At 44.8% G+C, this 21,372-nt stretch overlaps 1 protein-coding gene across 1 annotated transcript; it reads right to left on the reverse strand.

Moving 5' to 3' along the window:
* Window positions 1-1,432: 1,432 nt before the first annotated feature.
* Window positions 1,433-21,193, reverse strand: otud7b (OTU deubiquitinase 7B). Its single transcript, XM_077576098.1, has 11 exons — window positions 20,877-21,193; window positions 14,108-14,189; window positions 13,251-13,478; window positions 12,343-12,444; window positions 11,368-11,495; window positions 10,428-10,531; window positions 10,226-10,353; window positions 9,892-10,041; window positions 9,273-9,387; window positions 8,022-8,100; window positions 1,433-7,569 (listed from the first exon to the last, which is right to left on the reverse strand). Exons 1-11 carry the CDS (start codon window positions 20,901-20,903, stop codon window positions 6,214-6,216), a joined length of 2,499 nt encoding a protein of 832 aa, XP_077432224.1. The 5' UTR covers window positions 20,904-21,193; the 3' UTR covers window positions 1,433-6,213.
* Between the last annotated feature and the right edge of the window lie 179 nt (window positions 21,194-21,372).

A 21,372-nucleotide genomic window follows, 5' to 3' on the forward strand; every position in this document is an offset into this window, starting at 1 on the left:
TTAAATGTATAAATAATGAAATAAATTTGTAAATAAATGAACAAACACTGATATAATTTAATAATTCGCAATATATTAACTAAAGAGGTTTATAATTGCTTATAAATGCCACAAGATTGCAACAAAACTCATCTCCCCAACCCAAAAAATAAAATAAATATTACCCAAAAAAGTTTGGGAATGCTTCAAAAATAAAAATAAATGACAGCATCGCTAAGCGCTAGTGATAATCAAGTTTGCCTCACAGTCGAGAGGTTCGGGTTTCAAATCTACACACCCCTGCTCAAAAACCATTCGTGTGAGTTAGACTTGTGCAACACAATTGAAACACGCAGATCAACCCCAATTATAGTTCCGTTGTTCTAGTAGGCTTTTATTTTTGCTGTGGAGCAGAAGGTTTTGTGCTTTCATTTGGAAGTGTTCATCATCCCCCCCCCCCCCACCTTGCTTAAGGCCCCTGTTCTGTTCACGATGCTCTCCTGCATGGTGGGGTTGCTTTTGAACCGTTGACAATTCGCTCCGTTTTTGACTCAAGCCACATTTCCAGCTCATGCTGCTGTTCCTGATACTGCCCGCAGCACGTTTCGGCGTGTTAGGAGTTCTTTTGGTGATGAGCAGTGCTGTGTTTGCGCCAAGCAAACCCTTTGAGATGATGGCTGCACATTTGAACAGGGGTGTGTAGACTTCCACTATGACTTACGCTTACTTGACATCATGTGAAAACTGAATGTTTGCCTAAATTCAAGCTCACCACTCATTTTTCCGCACAACAAAAGCAATAGTTATTTTGGGATGCTTTCGTTCCACTTACATGGAGAAAACATCCTGATGTGGCAGAATCTTTTTAGTTTGCTACCTTTTTTTTGCGAGCCCTCAGCAAGTTTGTCTCGCGGTCTCTCATCCGAAGAAATGTCCAGAAAACTTCGGAGACACGAAAAGGAAAAGTGGCACTAATCCGGCAGTGCTGCTGCTGCAGCTGGACTTTTCCTTTCTTTTGTGGCGTGCGAGGACCCTCGTCGCTCACGGAGAGGGACGTCAGGATTTGGATTTGTCGCCCTTCAATATTACATAAGGCTCTCGGATTTCTCGGAGCCAAAACAAAACGCTTGCGGACACACGAGCTGCCAGACATCACGTGAGCTGCATTCAAGCCGGCAATGAGGGTCGATTAGCAAACGCGAGGCGCTGCTAAATACAGCTAAGCAAGCCCCATTGATTCAGATTCAGTTACTGGTAACAACTTTCAGAAAAGTGGCAAATATGATCATCATCATTCAAATTACAAATGGTTGTTTTCAAATATCTTATTTTGAAAAAACAACAACAAATACTGTTGACATTATTAACATTTTTAATTCTTTATTTCATATCTTAACTTATGTTGAAATGTTTTATAGATGTGTAGAGTAGGTGAAATAGTGTTGAACTCAGTATAATTTGACCTTAACCTAAGCTGGTACAGTACCTTGTTTTTGTCTTAAATTCCTTCTCAGTGTCCTTCGTGAGAACAGATTCTGCTTTGAGAGAGCACCCACACCCACACTCTGTTCGCACCATCACTTACGGGCCACTCTAAATCAAGTTCAATTTGTTTGTGAGATTCTGTTTTGGGAAAAAGGTACGAAAAGTACCCTGGGAGTATATTTTGTCTAAAAGATGAACACAGGTGCGAACTGTGCACTAAAATTCTGTTATGTAACATATTGTGTGAGAACCAATCTGTTTTACTTATTCATGATGGGAGGAGAAAAGGCGTTTTACTTTCTATAAAGAGCTGTCTTTCACAAGGGAGGGGGCACGCACTCTTGGATTGACACAATCTTTACGTGATATTCAATTGGTGTGACCGGAGATCTCCGTAATAAATCATCCTTCGAAGGAAGTCTCATCTCCAATTTTTGGAACACGCAAAAGATGACAAATTATATCATCTTTTAACAATACACAGCGATAGTCATGATAGCGCCAACAGAAACAAGACAACATATGCTGTTGAAATGCTGAAATTCAGAAAGTTTGGACAATTTCTAGTTAAAAGTCTCAAAACAATTCTTCAAATACAATAAGAATTTATTCAAATGGTGCAAAAAAAGAAGGAGCAAATGTTAGAATTACAATAAGAACAACCTAATCAAAATCATATCAAATCTGATGCTCTTTCTGTCCACATTGCACACTCGGCAGCCTTTCTCAAAAGCGTTCAAACAATACAATGAGAAAAATTTAAAGCGTATTGAAAATAATGCACACATTTGGTAAAAGATGTTTCCGTCCGTCTGTCCTTTCTGCTGTAGAAAAATAGAACAACTCTCAACCGTTTGCTTTTAGTGTAAAAAAAAAAAAAAAAACCCTCACAAGAATAAAATGCACCTGAAGGGAATCCATGAGGAAGAGAGGGTGACTATAAATATAGAAAATATTTTCCCTTGACTGGCTAACTCGTCAGTGTTGGCGTTCGATAGGATCCAACCATTTTCTGTACATTTTTACAAACGTTGGAAAAGGTAGAAAAATAATCATTTGACAATTTTGATTGAAATACAAAACGATTAGGTTGCGTTGCGTCTGCCCACTCGTTCAAACGGCAGCTCGTTCTTTGGAAGAGTCACAAAAAACAAAAACAAAATACACACATCGCAATTCAAATGCTAACGTTTTGTTTTGTTTTTTTATAGTCCACATACTTGCAGATTGAAAAAATAAAATTGACAAATATTTTCAAAGGGAATAATAAAAGACACGGGTTTGGGCTATTTGCAATAACGGGGATCCACTGTACTGTCACTTTCAATCAGGGATGTTCGATACCACTTTTTTTCCCAACCGATACCAGTACAAATACTCAACTGTGGAGTAGTCACTGATACCAAGTACCAATATCACTAGTACTTTTGATACATAAAACTTTCCCCTGAAAAAAACAATGATACAATTTGAAAGAAAAAAAATAATATAATCCCAATATAGCATGAAATAATGCTAATTTTCTATTCTTCCTGATCACTTAACGGCCACAAGAGGTATCAGCCCGATCCCTGGTATCGGTACTCATCCATCCCCATTTTAAATAAATGGTTGGAAAAAATGTCGCCCCCTGCCGTGCATGGCAGTGAACAGCATGCTAACCTTCGAGCTTCTTGTGCTTTCAAAAAAAACAAACAGTAGTAGTCCACTTGCGATGGTATTGCTACGCTTTGTCCAAACTAGTAGGACAACTTTTGGCATACTAGTTCACTTCATAGATGTCCAAAAACCCTTCTGAGCATCTATTTGATATCCAGCTTAAAGGTTGGAAACGTACCAATTTGTACTGGTTGTCGCAGACCTTTCAGCGCACTTACTATTACTTCTACTAGTATGCTTAACTAGCTGTCTTACTAGTGAGTCCAAAGAGCTTCAGCCGGGTACGAAAAATCTGGAATAAGGGCGGAAGAATCAAACCAAACAGAGCCCACTTCAGACCAGCACCAAAGCCTTGGGGGAGGTCCCGGCCAAAAGTGCTTGGATTTGTGCAGGGACAGGAAAGTGGCCAACGAGCCCCCACAACCTTCCGGATAGCAGCGAGCGGGGCTGGGGGGAGTTAAGCCTTGGCGGAGGTCGTCGGGAGCCGAGACGCCGTCAGTGCTTTGATGCGGATCCGAGTCTCGTTCCCGCCGAGCGCTACGCATTTAGAGCTTGGGGTGACATCACTTGGGTTCACATACACAACCGCGCGCAAAATCAAACATTGGGAGCTCATTGACAAATCCGTGAAAAAGTCTACGAGCGACACGCGCTCAAACGCACGCACGAATGCAGACGACGCAATAAAAGACTTTGGCGAGTTCAGAAAAAGTAAATGCATCAAAATTGGAAGGAATTGAAACGACCATTTACGAGTCGAGTGCAGAACTTTTCCCACTTGAGACCATTTCACGACCAAGACTGAGAGCTCGAGACCAAGTCAAGACCAAGACTTTGAGGACTCGATGCCAACATGTTTAGGATTGGAAGCCAAGTCAAGATGAAGACGTTGAGCGCTTCAGACCGGGTCAAGGCCAGGCCACATCTTTGCGGACATGAGACATTTTGGAGGACTTGAGACTCAGTACTAAAGATCAAGACCAATGTGAGAAAGACGGACTGCACTTTTGGTCTTTCCCGATCTTCATAATAAATCCAGATTCATTTATCTCTTTGACTGCCAGACGTTTTCAGAAAAGGGATGCCGTGGGTGCCAGCCAATTTTAAGCATTTTGACTGATCTTTCAAGGTCCATAGAAAATTATGTGTTTGGACTATGGAAACACACGTACTGCCAAAACAAGATTGGACTCTCATCTTCCATCAGAAAAAAAAGAGTTTGTTTCTACCTTATTCCGTTTTTGAGTAATCAACAATAGAAAATGGTTAGTTTCACCTGTTTTGAAAAAAAAAAACGTCTTTTAACGTCTTTGGCACTCCTCCATAGGATTTTACGAAACGTTATTTAACGTTTTTGGCAGTCAAAGAGTTAATCTGTTCTATCCCAATCCTGCGCCTGCATTTGGACCCCCGCAGACCAATTCAAAGCCGGGACGCACCTCAAGTTCTCCAAGCCCCGCAAAAGCAAATGAACCCAAGTGACGCTACATGTACCCAAGTGTAGCGCTTGGTGGAAACGTGGCTTTCGTACCCTTGCCATGCCCTACATGGAAGACTATGAATCTATTGTTCCGTTCAAGTGGGACCCGGTACCAGCTACGATCAGTGCAGTGCCGTAGCCGTCGGGTCTGTGTTTGGGTTGGAGACCTTTTCGTACACGAGCAGTAGTGAAAAACCGAACCTTTGTACGGAAAGCCGTTGGAGCATGTTGCCATTACTTTTGATATCCATCTTAAGGACTATGTGACCTCAGCAGTAAGACAATTCAATGTACTAGTACAATGGCTGCATCGTACTAGAAGCATTTTTTTCCTTTCCAAAAACTGGATTCGTGCCCCTTTTCTTGTCTGCTAGTACGAGTTTAAGATGGATATCAAGAATACGGAATCAACACTCAAACGGACGTCTTGCTTCCATCCCTTGCGGGGACACTTCTGTTGAAATGGACCATCAATTGGCCCGTCGCGGCTGAAGCCAGCCGGCAGCCATCTTACGTTGCCACTGCTACTGTCTTTGACAACTTTTGTTGTTGTTGTTGCCGAAAGCACTTTATGCCAGGATCCTTGTGTGGCGTCAAGACAGCCTAGCAAAGAACCAACTTCACTGTTTGCATTGACCAATTCAGAGTCTCAATATCAGGAAATTGTGACTCCTCAGGGTTAGCAGCAAATCTTCCCTAATTGGCTTTGCTTTCATCGCACTGATGATGGTCGAGACTTGATGCACGGCAATCTTTGAGCAGCACTCGCAGATGTACCTTAGAGGAGAACATTTACATCATATTCATAGCAATGAAATGTACATATATAGTGTTTCCCACACCACGTTAATACTTGGGCGGGCCACCCAAGTAAACTGGCCAAGTAGATAAAAAAAAAAAAAATCAAATAATATATAAATATATATAAAAAAAATATATATATATAAAAAAAAAAAAAGTGTCGCGACCAGATATACCGCATGCAACATTAGTTCGCCGTCACTCACTTGCGGATCATGAGGTTAGAGGAGACGCAAGTAGCATGACTGAGAACCCCCCCCCCCCCTATTTAGATTTCAAATCTGTGGGAAACACTATATATGATTCTCCCAGACTTATTGGTACAACCGTACGCCACACATTGTGGCATTTTTGCCGTAGAGACAGAAAATAACATGAAAATGCCGCAGACAAAGCAATGTGTTCAAGCTAGGCCAGCTTACAGAATGGCAACGTAAGATGGCCGCCGTTGGCTTCACGTCTCACTACAACGAGTAAGCGGCATTGTTAGTTCATTCATATGGAAGTCCGAGGGACACACGGTCTCTTCATGCGCGTCTCTGCGCACCACCTGTCTTGTCATTTACATTCTCTCCACTAGGAGGTGACAGAGGACAAGACTCGATCAAGAGGGCGAGCCTGCAGCAAACACACTTTCATACACAACTTTTCTCACACTCACACAAATGCTGGAACAGAAGTGCAGTCTTCTCAGGTTCGGAGACCTCCCCGTTAGATCGGAGGGTCCCCGTCTTTTCCCGAGTCAGGAAGCAGTAGCCAATTGTGCCCAAACTGAAATGAAGACGGCCACCCATCTGGGCCAATCCGGGTCAGAACCTCTTGATGGTGATGGCAGGCTCCGTGTCTTTGTTATTGCGGTAGCAGGAGGAGCAGTAGTTGCCCGTCTCGGGGAGTCCGTAGTAGACGCAGTTGGGGGTCCGACATAGGCTGGACGGCAGCGTGGGTAAAGTGCCCACGCTGCCCACAGAGTAGTGGCGCACCGACGGGAGCGCACTATTGGGGTCCAGGAAGCCGTTGGAGGGGCAGAAGCCGGTATAGTCTGTCGGCATGCGCTCCAGCGGGTACGAGGGTACCGCATCGTTATTATTACACTGAGGGTTAGGTGCGTTAAGGTTAGGGGTGCCCCCCTGTGCTGCGGAGCAGTGCCTGGGAAGGGTGATGTACGACGGGTAGGCGACCGCGGGCGAGCCGCCGGCCAACTGGCGCCGAGTGTCGGTGTAGTGCATGTGGAGGTGCGTCGCAGAGGGCGTCTGATCTTTCAGGGAGGGCCGCGGGATGGGCACCACGCCAGAGTACATGGACGGGTTAAGGAAGGAGGTGCTGAGCTGGAACGAGGTCAGCGAGTTCTCAGCGAGCTCGATCGGCGCGGGGCCATTTTTGGGCGGCGCGGCGGCATAGGTGACGCCCCTGCGCTCGGCCTCGCGCCGCTGCTCTTGCTCGGCCCGGGAACGCTCCTCCACCTCGGTGAGGTAGCGCTGGATCCTCTGCTTCCGCAGCGGGTGCTGGTTGTCGGTGGTCAGCATGCCGGCGAACACGAACCTCCTCTCGCCGTGCATGGCCGCCTTTATGATGCCCAGGCTGACCTTGACGTCGCTGCTGTACTTGTAGGCCTCGCCCTCCGTGCCGCTGCCGCTACTCATGCTGCCGCCTGTCCCGTTGAGGCGCTCGCTACCCGACGAGGGCGAGCCCTTGCCCGAGTCTTCAGACAGGTGGGGGGGAGAAGGGGAGCCATCCTTGGCGGCCTTCTCGGCCCCTAGCGAGCCCTTCTTTTTGCCGGCGCTCTCCTTCTTGCCGTGTCCGGCGCCCCCATTCTTGCCGGTCATGAGCCCGCCCACGTTCCGCTTCAGCTTGCTGCTCAGCGTCTTGCCAAAGCTGCCCAGCTTGTTGGCCACCGACTCGGCCCTCTTCTTGTCTTTCTCCTTCTTGGCTTTGTCCTTGTGTCCCGCGGCGGGCGTGCCACCGTTGGAGGATGTCGACGAGGCAGACGAGGTGTTCTTGGCCAAGGGTCCGCCACCGCTAACCGCGGATCCTATGGGTACGGCGTCTCCGTTACCGTTGGAGCTACTGCTGACCGACTCCTTGTCCGACTCGCTGGAGTCGGGAGGCGTGCGCGCGTCCTCTCCGGCTGACGCGGTTGGAGACTCGGGCTGGGCCAGCGGCGCTTGCTGGAAGGAGAGCAAATACAAGTTAGGCCCGGTACGCACATTGCGATCATCTGTCAGGCTGGTTTTGTCCAGATTTTTGCCCCTTCTCGACCAAGGACAGCAAATGCTTTTCAAGATTAATCTTCTGGGAAGCTGGACCACTTTCGAGTCATTTGACTCAGTCAACTGTGACGTGGAATGGAACGCAGTTCATCAGAAAAGAATCCCGACTGATGAACAAGGAAGCAAAATAAAAACAAATATCCTACCCAAAGTCACTTCAAGTCAAGAAGCAAAGCTACAAGCCCATTTGCTTCTGGACCTGTCCAAGCGGATATTACAAGTCATAACCAACTACTCCTGTGGTCTGCTGTACTGCATTTAGATTCTACGCACACACAAACACGTTCCAGTTACGCTAGTTGAGATGGTTGAGTGTGCAAAATGCGTGAGAATCCTGCGTCCATTCTCACCTCGCACGGCAGCGGCAGCCACTCGACGGTCATGTAACTGTGAAGCATCTGCAGCTTTGCTTCCAATGACAGAGTCACGCTAAGAAGAAGAAAAAGTCATTGTTACAATGAACAAACAGCGACCAAAGTAACTACAGTATGCATGCGGCCCACAGTTCGTACTGTCAACTTCCATCTAGGGTTGGAGCTTTACATGTTTCCGCCGGATGCCCTTCCTGCTGCAACCCACCTCTTTTATCCAGGCTTGGGACTGGCAAGGCGCACACGGATACACCCAGGCAGAGTACGTCAACGTGTGTGAAGTGTCTTGCCCAAGGGCACGACGACACGCGACTTGAGGAGAGCGAGAATCGAACAGACGACCAGGTCTACCCCCGGCGCCACATTAACTTCTCTGCGGCGTTCTTATGTTATTTTCTGTCTCTGTGGCAAAAATGCCACACTGTTTATATACACACGCAAATACACACACAGCCGTGTGCATAGAAGTAAGCCCAATAGAAATATACAAGCAGAGTTAAACAAACACAGCGAAGCAGCACAGCAGTACACGTTTGTCAGACAGTAGTGCTTTGGCGCCATCTTCTTTAAGAACCAATTGGAAACAATATCATCTCTACTGGACAACAAGCCTGGTCACGGGCAGAAGAACATCAAGTATGAGGTTATTTACCAAGCTACTAGTTTCTCCAGTCCATTCATAGAAACTACTTAGAGCTAATCTAGTGAGCAAGTGTCGCTAATCTGGAGTCGGGGATCAATCCCTAAATAGGAACACACTACGTCCTTACACACTGAAAGGATGGCTGGGAAGGTTGTAGGTGTAGTTTTTAAATAAGAATGTTTCACGTTGGAAGAAGAAAATTGTAAGAAATTTGTGAGAAAAATAAGATCATTAGTACAATAAATTTGAGTTTTTATAAAATAAAGTGTCATAAGGTGAGTGGAATACTGTAGTCATTTTTTTGTCATAAGGACATTCATGGCATTTAAAAAAAATTAAAAATTTGTAAGAGGACTAAACTTTTTATGAAAAAGGAGAGTGTCATTTTAAAAGTCAAGGTAAGTATTGCACTGTGAATTTTGGTGGAACAGACATGACACCCTGATTGTTGTACTGTACTAGGAACAATATTGGACAAAATGCAAACATGGCTGAATGAGATTGCTCCTGTATACTTTTTTGGTGATAAAAAAGCATCAAAGAAGGACAAGTTGATAGCATCATTATGATGCTGATAAAGGCAGCACCTGCCAAGTTTCTTGTTGTTGGTGTCGTCCTTGCCCCACTCCCAGTCTGGTCCGGGATCCACGGCAAAGTGCAGAGGGAGCATTTTGTGCTCCGAGTCGGTGAGCGGGATCACCACTGAAACACACACACACACACACAAAAACACACTCACTCACTCAGCAACAGTGGTGTGAAGTAACTAAGTACATACAAATACAGTTATTTCTGGACTATAAGGCGCACCTGACTATAAGCCGTGCTAGCTAAACTCGGCGAATACTATAAGCCACGGGTGTTTTTGATGTTACCGCACCGGGTTCCCACTTTCTTTTCCATAATGAGGGCACAAATTGTCTCGCTCTCGTTCTGTCTCTCCTACTGTATTTGGGCTCACTTGCTTTGTTCTGCTCTGCCTGGCACTCTTGCGCTTCCTTTATAGTGCGCCCCCTTGTGATTGATGGATAAGCCGCACCTTTGTATTAGCCGCAGGGTCGAATGCAAGTGAAAAAAATAGCGGCTTGTAGTCCACAAATGACTGTATTTACAGTAGATTGTTTTCAGGTATCCGCACTTTACTAATACACATTTTTTCCATGACCTTTTGGATTAGGGTTACTGAAGCATTGTACGGAAACGCACCTTGCTCAGCCGAGCCGTCCTTCTGCTCCATTGGCACCAGCGCCGAGAAGTGGGCCTGGTCGTAGGCCAGCACCAGCGGAGAGCGGTGGCACATGGTGGGCGCCACCTCCAGCGGCAGGAAGATGCCCCCAAACGGGATGGGGGCAAAGGCTGTGGTGGGACAAACAAGGGCGCGGTTAAATAACACACAAAACGGACACAGCATTAGGTACACCTGCTAGGATAAAAATAAGCGACCAAACGTTAGCTGACATTTTAAAATGAGAACTCGGCTTACATGATTTTTGACATGTTAAAAATCGTGCAATGGTAAAACTATCAATGGCGATCTCACCCTCTCCTCCAGAGTCCCTCAGCATGGTGTCGGCCACCACCACGATGGGTCGCTTGAGGATGTGGGCCAGCACAAACACGTGGAACTCTTCCAGGCTCTCGTACACGGGCTCATCCGAGGACTCCCCCCTGGAGCGGACGGCGGACGTTAGCGTTTCGTGGGCCACGGACGAGCGTCCCGGTGCTTTCTGCCGCTCGCTCACCTGTTGACATGGTTGCTGTAGTTGACCCTGGGCTCGCTGGAGGCCAGTTTCAGCAGCTCGTTCCACTCCTTTTGCCACTCCTCCTCGCTGTAGACCAGGCCCGACTACAAATGAGACACGCATGCACGTTTACAGCATCATTCCTCATTTTCAGCGCAGACATCCCCATATTGCCAGCTGCTTTTGTGCACTTTGCCTGATTCTTCAAGATCCATACAATGTTGTGTTCCGTGACAAAATAAGCACTAAAGTAAAGCTAGAGCCGGGTGGTACAGCCTTTAAAATAAAATCTACAACTTTCCCCCCAAAATTCAATTTCCTATTTTAATCGCTTGCTTTTTTTGCGGCTAATTTGGGAAAGCCAGTAGTGGACGTCCATTTTGGTTTTGGTTTAGGGATAAGATCGGACTTTGTGGTCAAGCCGCTGGCTCGAGCTGCATGGATGCATGGAATTACAGGCAGGGCCAGAGCAATTTCAACAAATGGGAACAAACAGAAAGCCAAACAAGTGTGAGCGGGCGTCTTGTCACAATAAAGACCTGCTCAACCTGCAGCGCAAACTTGTTATCATTTTTGTGGTGGCGGGCGTTATGAGGCTCCTAAAATGGAAATGAGACAACGTGTTCAAAGTCAATATGCACCTGCTGCGACGCCTCGTCTGTGAAAAGGCACCACGCATGGAAAATTGACTTTGGGCTGTCATTTGACACTAAGAGCTCCTTCAAAAATATGATTTACAATCATGACCTTTTATAACTGAATACAAACCCATTTGAAACATTTCAACAGGCTTCCATTTTTGCACATTTCACACACTACTTTTTAACACTTAAAAAAAAACCACAGCAATAAGTGAACGGCGAAGTAACAAGGGAGCAGCACTCTATTTGAGAAAATCAAAGAGTCCGGTGGTGCGGGGTGACTCGACGGGCAGACGGACCTCTTTGTTCTGCTGGGTCAGCTGCCATCTCCAGCGGCGCTTGAGGGCGTCCTGCTCCTCGCCGTGATCCATCTGCTCGTGCAGCGCCTTGCGCAGCGACAGGTCGCGGTCGTGACAGCCCCACATGCCTGCGGCCGGTGCCGCCCCCATAAAGAGAGAACGAGCTCGTTCACACGTGCGCTTGTAGACGAGGACTCAGACAAATGTAAGCATGTCAAGAAGAGCCTTGAGATACGAGTCGAATTAGTGATTGCGTGTAACAGAACACCTCTGAATCTGTCATTGTCCATTGAAATGAGTGCAAATGCCATCAGTTCGTTCAGGCCTCCAAACGCTAACACAAAACTATATTTTATAAAAACAGTCGTAAATCTTTGTATTTTATTTTTTTTTAGCATGTAAGGAATTTAACAGTTTTTACTTGTATTTTTCTTTATCGGAACTCCTTCTGGGGTAAACAAATTGGCCACCACGTATAATACAGTGATGCAGACACAAACAAAGAAGAGTTTCACAACTACTGTGACCAACTCAGTAAACTGAAATAATCTTAGTCGTCTTTCATAGAGGATAAAAAAATAAATATTCGTGTTATATTGTCTGCCAACATATGTTACTGTACATTTGAATATCCATTGCTTAATTAAAGGGTTAACCACCACAACTATCATTACTGTCTTTGTTCTGTTTTGTTTCATTTTTGAGTCAACTTCAACTGCGAGTGACAATAAACAGCTTGAAGACTTTTTGGTTTTAAATTCACTATTTGCCAAACTGCTTCTTGCTGTCAAGTGATCTGAATAGAGCTCACCGGCACAAGACGGAAAAAATACAAAGAAGAAAATAATAGGAGCCAGCAACGTCTCTTAAGTGGGGTCCCTCGTATCTCAAGGCTCCACTGCATGTGTCAATTGCGTGTAGTGTACAATATGTGCCATGTGTGCCAAATGCAACGAGGCAATAATGAGAGCTGACCGAGCGAGGCGGCGTGTAACAGGCAGTTTCCGTCTCCGGTGGTCGTCAAGGGCAGCAAACTCTGACAGTTGGGAACCACTTTGGTCCACCAGTTCAAGCGCCCTGCAGACAAACACCACAAATGATTTTGACAATAAGCGCAATCAAGTTTGATGTTGCCGCAGCAGATTCAACTTGTCATGTAAGGGAATGAAGTTGGTCTTTCACAAGAAAAAGTTGTTACATTAGGCTGTATGATAAAGGCCCAAATTATTGAAATGATCACGATTATTAATCACAATTATTCATCATGTTAGGTATAACATGGTCTTTGTGACATTGATTTCACGTCACGGTGCTCACGTCCTCCCCTCTCACTTTTTTTTCATCGTCTTTATGCTTCAGTTTACCAAACCTACTAATTATTGCGCATACCTAACATGAGCACATTGTGACACCTTAAATTACTACCATTATGTTAGAGCAACAAAATCGCAATACGTAGGAGGGGGTATGAACTAAGGTTGTATTTTTTTAATAAGTCATACAAGTCTTTATTGATAAGGGAGTACAGTTGCACCAACGTTAGGGAATTAAGTCCGATTTCGTGATGTTAAGAGTAATGGTCAGTAATAGTCAGCTCATTTATTCGTATTTTGGAGGAAGGCATAAAGTTAGTGGATTGTTTTCAAGAAAACAGTGCTGAAGTTCAAACAGCAAACTAAAGTCGATTTTCTGCCAGAAATATTTGTGATAGGAGATTTAGGTCTCTTTTTAAATTGAAAAAAAAAGAAAGAGTCTGAATGTTAGGGGAATAAAGTCGAATCGGTTAACATTTCAGCTACAATTAATTTCAGCAACAATTAACGGTGTTCATTTATGCAAAGTTGTGTTGGTTGTTGATCATCATCAAGCGTTTGCAGTCTTACCGGCATGTTCCAGCGCCACCATCATGGACTTTTCGATCAGGTCCCTTTCGCTGACCTGGAAGTCGTCCTGGTACATGCTGAGGTCGGGCAGCTGGAAGGTGAACTCGGGCGTGTTCAGCAGTTGCTCGTCGCTGCCCCCTGCGGGGCCGGAAGCATCAGGGCGCGGCAGGGAGGCCGCCACGGGCGAGACGTCACGGGCCGGCACCCCCCTCGCCTGACGTTCGGCAGCTACAGAAAAACAAAAAAGATGGTCATGAGGCCAACCCCGGCAGTATGGCGGCTCTTCGTTGGCGCTCTTGCTATATTTGGGATTTTTAATGTGACGTTACAGTGGACTGGCAAGTCAGAATTTCTTGTTGTAGTACCACATTGTGCCACAACATGCCAGGCGGCACCGAGCAGCGTAATTGATAGCAAAAAGGAAGAGAAAACCGAGCCACATGTGAACTCCAGCAATCCTGGTCGCTCCTAAGTTGTGAGCTCAGTTTTTACTGTGTGTTGCTGCTCCGTGTGTGTGAAAGTGGCAGCATTCTTGAAGGTTTACAGTTATTTGAACATTGATGCTATTCCTAATGCTAATGAGTCCATCTAAGGTGGCTTGCATGAAAGCGTTCTCTCTAAAAACCAAAGATAGTGCCTTTGTTTTGTGTGCGTAAGTTGTACCGTAAACTTCCAGTGGAGTGACACAAACAAGCGAGTCTTCTTTTCATTTCTTCAAAAGTGATCGTCGAGTTTTAGTATGTTTCACCGTGTTTCAAGTATGTGGGCGGGGTAAAATGATTTTAAAAATGTTTTATATGGTCTCTCTAGCGCCCATATTTTTGTCATCATTTTTTGAAAAATAGTGCTGGCCTCACCTTGAGTGACGTCGTCTTGTCTGTGCAGTACGGGCCGTCCGAGCCGGGCCATCTCTTTTTCCGGGGGCTGGTACGTTCTCTCCTGCGGGGAAAGAGGACATCAAGTTCAGGTTAAGTCATCAAGTCCAAGCTTGTGTCGCCCCCTATGCTGGAATTCTGCATTACAACAACAGGCGTCACTGAGTTCCGAGGCTATGACTTGCCTCCAGCCGCCATCCAACCATGTGATTAAAACCCCCCCACATTTTTTTACCTCCACCTGTAAAACATTGTCGAGGGTTTCCCCCAATGCTTTATTAGCTTGGCGGCACACCATGGTTTTGTTGTCGCCCCGCCAGGCCGCGCGCGCACTCACATTTCCCCGTTGGCGCCGGTCAGTCGATGGTGCAATCCCCCCCGTCCGCGAATACGGTTCGGCGATTGTCATTTGTATCCCTCGTCGACTAATACGATTCGCCGTTTGTCGTTTGTGCACTCCACCCCTTGACTAATATTTTCCTGGGCCAAATTTAGTTTGACCACCAGGCTTAGCAGGTTTTCTGGGGGGAACTCTGGTGCTATTTATCTTTTCTGATAAAAAATGTGTAACAAAAACAAAAAACGGTGGTGTTTTTTTGTTGGGAACGGATTTCGATCGGGAAATTTGAGAGCAAGTTGAATTATGAGTTTGGTGACGGAACCAATTCAACTCCAAAGTCAGGTTAGCAAGCAGTACTGTCCCCTAACAGAGGCACAAGAAGAATGTGAGCAAGTCGAAGGTGGCAGGCTAACACGCTAGTGGACTGTCAATCCATCCACGTGAACAAACAAGAATCCATTTTGAGTCTGTGTTGTTCCTCTTCACATTTCAAGATGAAGAACACTTTCTTTCTGTCTGTGGTGGCGTGAGCGATGCAGCGTGTCGCATTCCTGCTCTGGCAAATACACATACCAGGCTGAATTCAGATATTCCGCACACACCCACCAACAAACTGCCGCATGCCAGCAAGGCTTCAGTTGGGTCACAACACAAGAATCCGCCAAGTGGAACTTCCCTCTCGCGGCCTCCCTACATACGGCCGCCAGATTAAGCAGGCACACGCATACCAACCATCGGGCCAATAGGAACATTTTGAAGTCAGCATGTAAGATCCAGGCTGAAAAGCAGGGTACACCCACAAAATAGGTGCGATAGTCATAACGTTCCAAAACATTCCCAACGGGGGAAAAAAGTCGTTGTTGAAGGACAAATTGTGCATGTGAACAACTAATTGCTACTTGAGCGCATATCAACAATTACAGCATCTCCTCCAACCTGCTGCGCAACTCGCCGGCTAATTAAGGAAGCAAAAGACATGAGGACAGAGAGCGTGAAAGGCTTTTGTTTCCGATTGCCCTTTCAAGTCCAAAGGTTGAGAAAGAGAAAGAGAAAGAGAAAGAGGAAGAGGAAGAGGAAGAGAAGGCCAGCCAGGCCTTGACCTACCAGTCGAAAGTGACTTTGTTTGGTGACCAAACAATTTGCTCGGATATCATATGCACCTCACCCATTCAATCAATTTCAATTTTTATTCCATGCTCTTAATCAAGAAAAATATCACTGTTGTATTGTTTGTCCATTCTTTCTCTGTATTGCTTATTAGGGCTGAACCATTTTGAAGAATATTCACATTTCCCACCCTCAATATTGCAATTTAATATGCAATTATTTTTTCCCTATGTATTTTTTGACAAACGCAAACAATACAATCAAGTCAAGTGGACAAGTCAAAGTGCTTTACATGATTTACGTAGCTCAGGTGTTTGGCGAGGAAGGAGCCAATGTGGACAAAAACAACCCCATTATGTTTACGGGTGTACTAGCATTCCATACAAGTACGTTCCTTGTTGTCACCACTAGGACAACTTTGGCATGCGAGTGGAAGAAGCTTCCAACTGGGGCTCATTTGGGCAAATGCTCAATTACGTGTCGTATCACAGCCCTGGAATTCTCCCAATATCAAAACAAAATGGCAGACGTGCCGTTCAATTTGAGTTATGTGTCTTTTGGGATTTTCTCGTGCGTCTTGTTATGATAGACGCACACAAAATCATCTGTATCAATTGGTACAATTAGTTGTTGGGGAAACCCTTTTCATTCTCAAAATGGCTGCCTCAAAACCAAAATGGACATCCTGTTCAGTCTCCTGCTGGGTGTGTGGGATTGTTGTTGTTTTTTCGTTATGATCGACATGTCTGCCTAATTTGGTGAGGCTGCTATTTCCTCATATGCCATGTTGACAGCCGCCCACAAAAAATCCCCGCGCACACAAACTCACTTCAACCAGGAAGTGGCCTTCCAACTAACACAAATGAAAGAACTTTTGTTGACAATTTAATTACGTGTTGAGTATTATTCTACTTTCTCTTTTCTTTTGTCCAAACTAAAGCAAAGCTTTGACACGACCATGCAAAGGTGCCGTTTGGACTCTTTCTGGAGGTTTTCCACTTTCATCTGAAACAACCTGTGCTCGCTCAAAAGTCACACCAAAATAAAAGGGGGAAATTGTGGCTCATTTCTTCATTACATTTCCAATGAGCAATTAAAAAGACACATGCTTTTCTTGTTCGCTTTTTAGTGTAACAGGGAAGAAAACAAACCATTTCATAATTCCATCTTCAGATCAATCAGAAATATAAAATTGAGGCTCACATTTTTTTTTTGTCGTGTTTTTGACTGATCATCTTATCAAGTATTCCAATAAAACTCCACTTTGCTTGATTATACACCATAAAATGTATATAAATGCAGTTTTGTTTATGGACTCTATTCTCTGTCATTCTTCTGTCCACATGGAGCGACATGTCCAAACTAAACGTTGGTCCGTGATGAAAAATGAGCGCCGCCAACCTTTGGGGCAGAGATTTTTCTTGAAACCTTTTTTTTTTGCAATGAATTGTTCAAGTTACTCGAATAATCATTTCAGATAATGGATGAATTGTCGCAAGAACAAAATTGGTCTTTTTTACGGATGATACTTGGATTTTAAAAAGTGAAGTTATTGAAATGGACTTTAAGCATCTGTCTCATGATTTTTGTCTGTAATAACATAAGCTAATGGCGCTGATGTATTGTCTTTCACAGGGGAAGCGTTAGGCCATGAAATTTTAAATGAGTCTCTGGACGGACACCCGCAAACAGCTGCCCGCTAGCGCTAACGCTAGGCATGTGAGCGTGTGGCTGACGAATCCAGTGTCACTTTCAGAGTCGGCCCATTCCAACGTCCACATTAATAAGTAAGCGTCCCAATTGCTCGGGTTAGTAGGACACACGTGTAATTGTGTGTGTGTGTGTACTGTACACACAATTGGCAAGACAATAAAGCAACAGCAAGTCCACAGGAAGGTTGCGCTCGGCAACGTGTGTGACGGCGGCCATCCCGTCAATTTGGACACGACCTCATTAGGGTTGCGGGTGTGCTGGAGCCTATGCCAACTGACTTTGGGCAAGAGGTGGGGTACGCCGTGGGCTGGCCACCAGACAATCGCAAGGCACATATGTTCAGCATTCGTCGCTTTTGGGGGAGAGAACCTCAAACTTGTTGCTCACCGTAACCATGACCTATTTTTTTCCTGCTTCATCCTGGCTTATTTGACCCAATATTAACCTTTCCATTCCGGGTCCACTGTCACTGTATCTAATTTTGGCCCACTTTTTTAATTGTATCCGTGAGCCGTTTCACAACCATATTGAATCCTCTTTTGTGGATCGATGCACGCCCCAAAAAATAGGCTTGAAAACTTTTTGGAAGCGCAGATCATGCTGGTTTCTTTTCGACAACAAACTCCACTGGTGCACTCCAATAGCTTCCAGACCAGACTAAGCAAACAATCATCAATTTTGAAACTATTTATATATTTATAACTAATCAACGTTTCCATGATGTTGTTGATGAATCAGATTTTAAAAAACAATTCTTTGACTTTTACAGTGCATAAAATGCACAAACAAATGGATTCGGATTCATTTGCTGGTTTGGCCCGTGTCATCGTTGAAAATAGTCACAAATGGCGATCAATGTTTTCCAAAATGAAAGCAGATGTGGTGGGAACGCAGTGGAATGGGCCCCGACTCTGAAAGTGCCATTGGAGTCCTTTTTTGATTCAACAAAAAGATAACCCGCATGCTTTCATGCAGGAGGACGATGAGGGAAACAACATTTACAGTTGAAAGGCTGAAATTTTACAATGACAATTTGAAGTTAAAGTTGGTCTTTAACGTTTAATCATTCATCAAAATAGTTGTTCATTAATATAATAAACAATTAGTTGTGGTCACCCACGATGAATTGTGTCACGTCTCCAATCAATTAATAGAGCTGTTGGCGCACACTTGAACGGCGAATCAACCTGCCAGCGGCTTGTCTTCTGCGAGAACTCGCTCGCCGTCCAGGTTGCGTCGGCGACTTCCAGCGGCCTCGTGACACGGCACTGGCAGCTGAGGCTTGCCACAGACATGACTTATTAGCTTGTACCACACACCAAGCTTGGGTGTGCCTTCATCATCAGCATGGCAGCCAAAACAACCAGTTTGACTTGTGCTAATTGGCAGACACGTTGTGGAAAGAACACAACGTGATGAGGAACGGAAAGGCCCGATCAGTCAATCTGTCCATATTGGATGGATAAGAATCGTGCTGAGCGTGTCAAATTTGACCCAAAATTCCAATCAGTGAGCATTTCACTTTCACCGGCATTCATTCAGACTGCGGAAGTTAAAAGGCAAAAAAGGCTCTCTTGTGGTTTCATGCATCCAACAGGAAGATGTTTGACATATTGTTATGTAAATAAAAAGCGCTATTCTGGTCTCTTTTAAAACTATTTATAAGATGTGAAAAAAATGATATGAAAAAAATTAACTCTGTTCCAAATTGGATGGAATGGTTGAGGCAGAAAATTGTCGTCTGCTTCACACACACACACACACACATAAAAAGGGGTGGGGTGTGTGTGTGTGGGGGGGGGGGGGGGGGGGACAGGCTGCATTGTACTGAACCTCCTCAGGAAAACTATTTACATAACAATTTACATAACAATAATAATGACGATGATGTGTAAAACAACAAATTGCTTGAGCTTAACTTGGAACTACGGTGTGTTCATCGGTCAATGTCAATTTCAAACTGTCATAAATGCCTTAGGACTGACAGCAAAACGAACGTGGGGCCACATTTACTTCTACGTGATGTCATGTTTTGTTAGCATGCTAGCATGTCATTTCAGGCACGCATTCGCTTCACGTTACATGTCGCTTTTGTTTGTGTAACGTCAACGACTCCATTAAAAGGTCGCATTTTACAAAACATCCAAATTGGGAATCATACCAATTACTATTATTTATTTATTTTACATTTTCATTCTTTTATTCAAAGAGAGGACATTATTTCAAATTGACAGTGGATGAAATGCACAACCATGGACTGATTATGATTCAGTTACTTAACTGGTGTGGTCTATAAACAAATCTGCAAAGTGAATAAATAAATAAAAGCAGATGTTTGCAAAGGCCCTATTTTGATTTAAAATGAAGATGATTAATCTTCTTAAATGAGGACTCCAGAGATTGGAAACGATTTACTGTTGAGAGGCTGAAACGCTGAACATTTGGACAAGGTCTCCAAACAATTATCAAAATAGTCGTTGATCTATTTGATAATGAATTAGTTGTTGATTAATAGGTAAATTGTTGCACCTCTCCAATTTAATACAATGTCTTGCAACAGAACTTGTCTTAATTTATACATTCTGTGACCATTTCATTGTTTGGGAGAGCGTTAATAATACTCTAGTCTGAATTCATACTCTGAACTAATTTAAATATTTGTGTCTGGTTGGTACTTAGTTTTATTTTTAAATTTTTTAAAAAAAATCTGAATTTACGCACTAGTTACTTAGTACTCAAGTATTTTTTCACTTGATTCTTACGCAAGCAATTATTTGGAGGTTGTAGCTTTATTTTTTACCTCAGCGATATCATTGCAAAGTAATCCTTCAGTACAATTTGTGGGCTACTCTAGTGTCCAGCTTTGCTCACATAACTTGACGAATTCTTTGTTGTTGTTTTTGTGTCCTGGTGCACTCCGAAGAGTCCATGAAGGCAACTTAATAATTGAAGAGTGTAACACGGCCTTGATAAGCGAAGGAGGGTGCGCTTGTTTTACTGCCTGGAGCCAAAAAAAACAAGAGACAAGAAGACAGTCAAGTGAAGTAAGCTCAGCTCATCGCTCGCCCTTCTTAAGTGTGGATGACGTCACTCACTGGCAGTGACAGACGTGTGCGTCCACACATGGCCGCCCGCATGCTGACACATCCCAGTCATGCCAGTCCACTTGGACTTGGACGGGGGGCATTTTTTAAAAGGGAGCGAGAGAAAAAAAGGGGGGGGGGCATTTTAGCACCACCACAGCTGACACACGCGGAAGCAAATTGAGCGCAAACACAAGTGCTTTGTCGTAAATTAGCGCCTGTGATGTTCTGGACGAATATCAAGAAGAACGCTTACGTAAAAAGAGGCGTTGAAGAGCATGGGGTGCATGCGGCTTCGTACAACTTTACCGACGCGCGTTTAACACAAATGAACACGTCAATTGATCCCAAAAGACTATTTTTTTTACATTTGTATTTCTTATGTATACTGAGCATCGTCGTTTTTGTGTCTCCTCGAAGCTGTGGCTAATCGGCAGCTAGCGTTAGCTGTTAGCTAACCGAGATTGCACTCCCCCCGCTTTGCCGCCTCCACCACCTCGCTTCTTACCTTGAGCAGCCCCGCAGATGTTTTCATTCTTCCCGTCCTCCTACTTTCGCCCACTCGGTGAAAATGGACAGCGGCTAACTTTCCAGCATCTTTTTGTGGCGCAAGTGAGCGTAAAATCCCCAAGCCGGACCATCAGCCACAAAGTAATTTCCACTCCACTTACAACAACAACGTCAACCGACTTCCAAGAGCCCCGCCCACACCGCGAGCCGACTAATCAGAGACGAGAACGTTTTCCGGTGACACCGATATGAGCCAGTAACCAAGATACTAGCGTTTTGATGACGTTGTGGTTGACCAATGAGGAGAGGACAGAGGCGAATAAGTGCCCGCTGATTGGCTTGCAGCAAAAAAATGGGCCGAGAGCGTGTTTTTCAGGGCCAGCCTATGGACGCCTTCCTGCGGGGAGAGTGACAGGTGCTTCGCAGCATCAAAACGGTACTGGGCGGGTGATGAGGTCATCCTGGAATTGGATGCCGTCAATTTGACCTGCTTG

Source organism: Vanacampus margaritifer, chromosome 9, assembly GCF_051991255.1.
Source record: "Vanacampus margaritifer isolate UIUO_Vmar chromosome 9, RoL_Vmar_1.0, whole genome shotgun sequence".
Lineage (NCBI taxonomy): Eukaryota > Metazoa > Chordata > Actinopteri > Syngnathiformes > Syngnathidae > Vanacampus > Vanacampus margaritifer.

Bases quoted from the DNA above. Each gene is read 5' to 3' on its own strand.
- otud7b (XM_077576098.1), bottom strand. From the start codon at position 20,903: ATGAAAACATCTGCGGGGCTGCTCAAG. The intron at 10,532-11,367 runs GTCCGTCTGCCC...TCTCATTTGTAG, and splicing joins TGACCCAGCAGAACAAAGAG to TCGGGCCTGGTCTACAGCGA. The intron at 10,354-10,427 runs GTGAGCGAGCGG...CGTCCGCTCCAG, and splicing joins TACAGCAACCATGTCAACAG to GGGGGAGTCCTCGGATGAGC.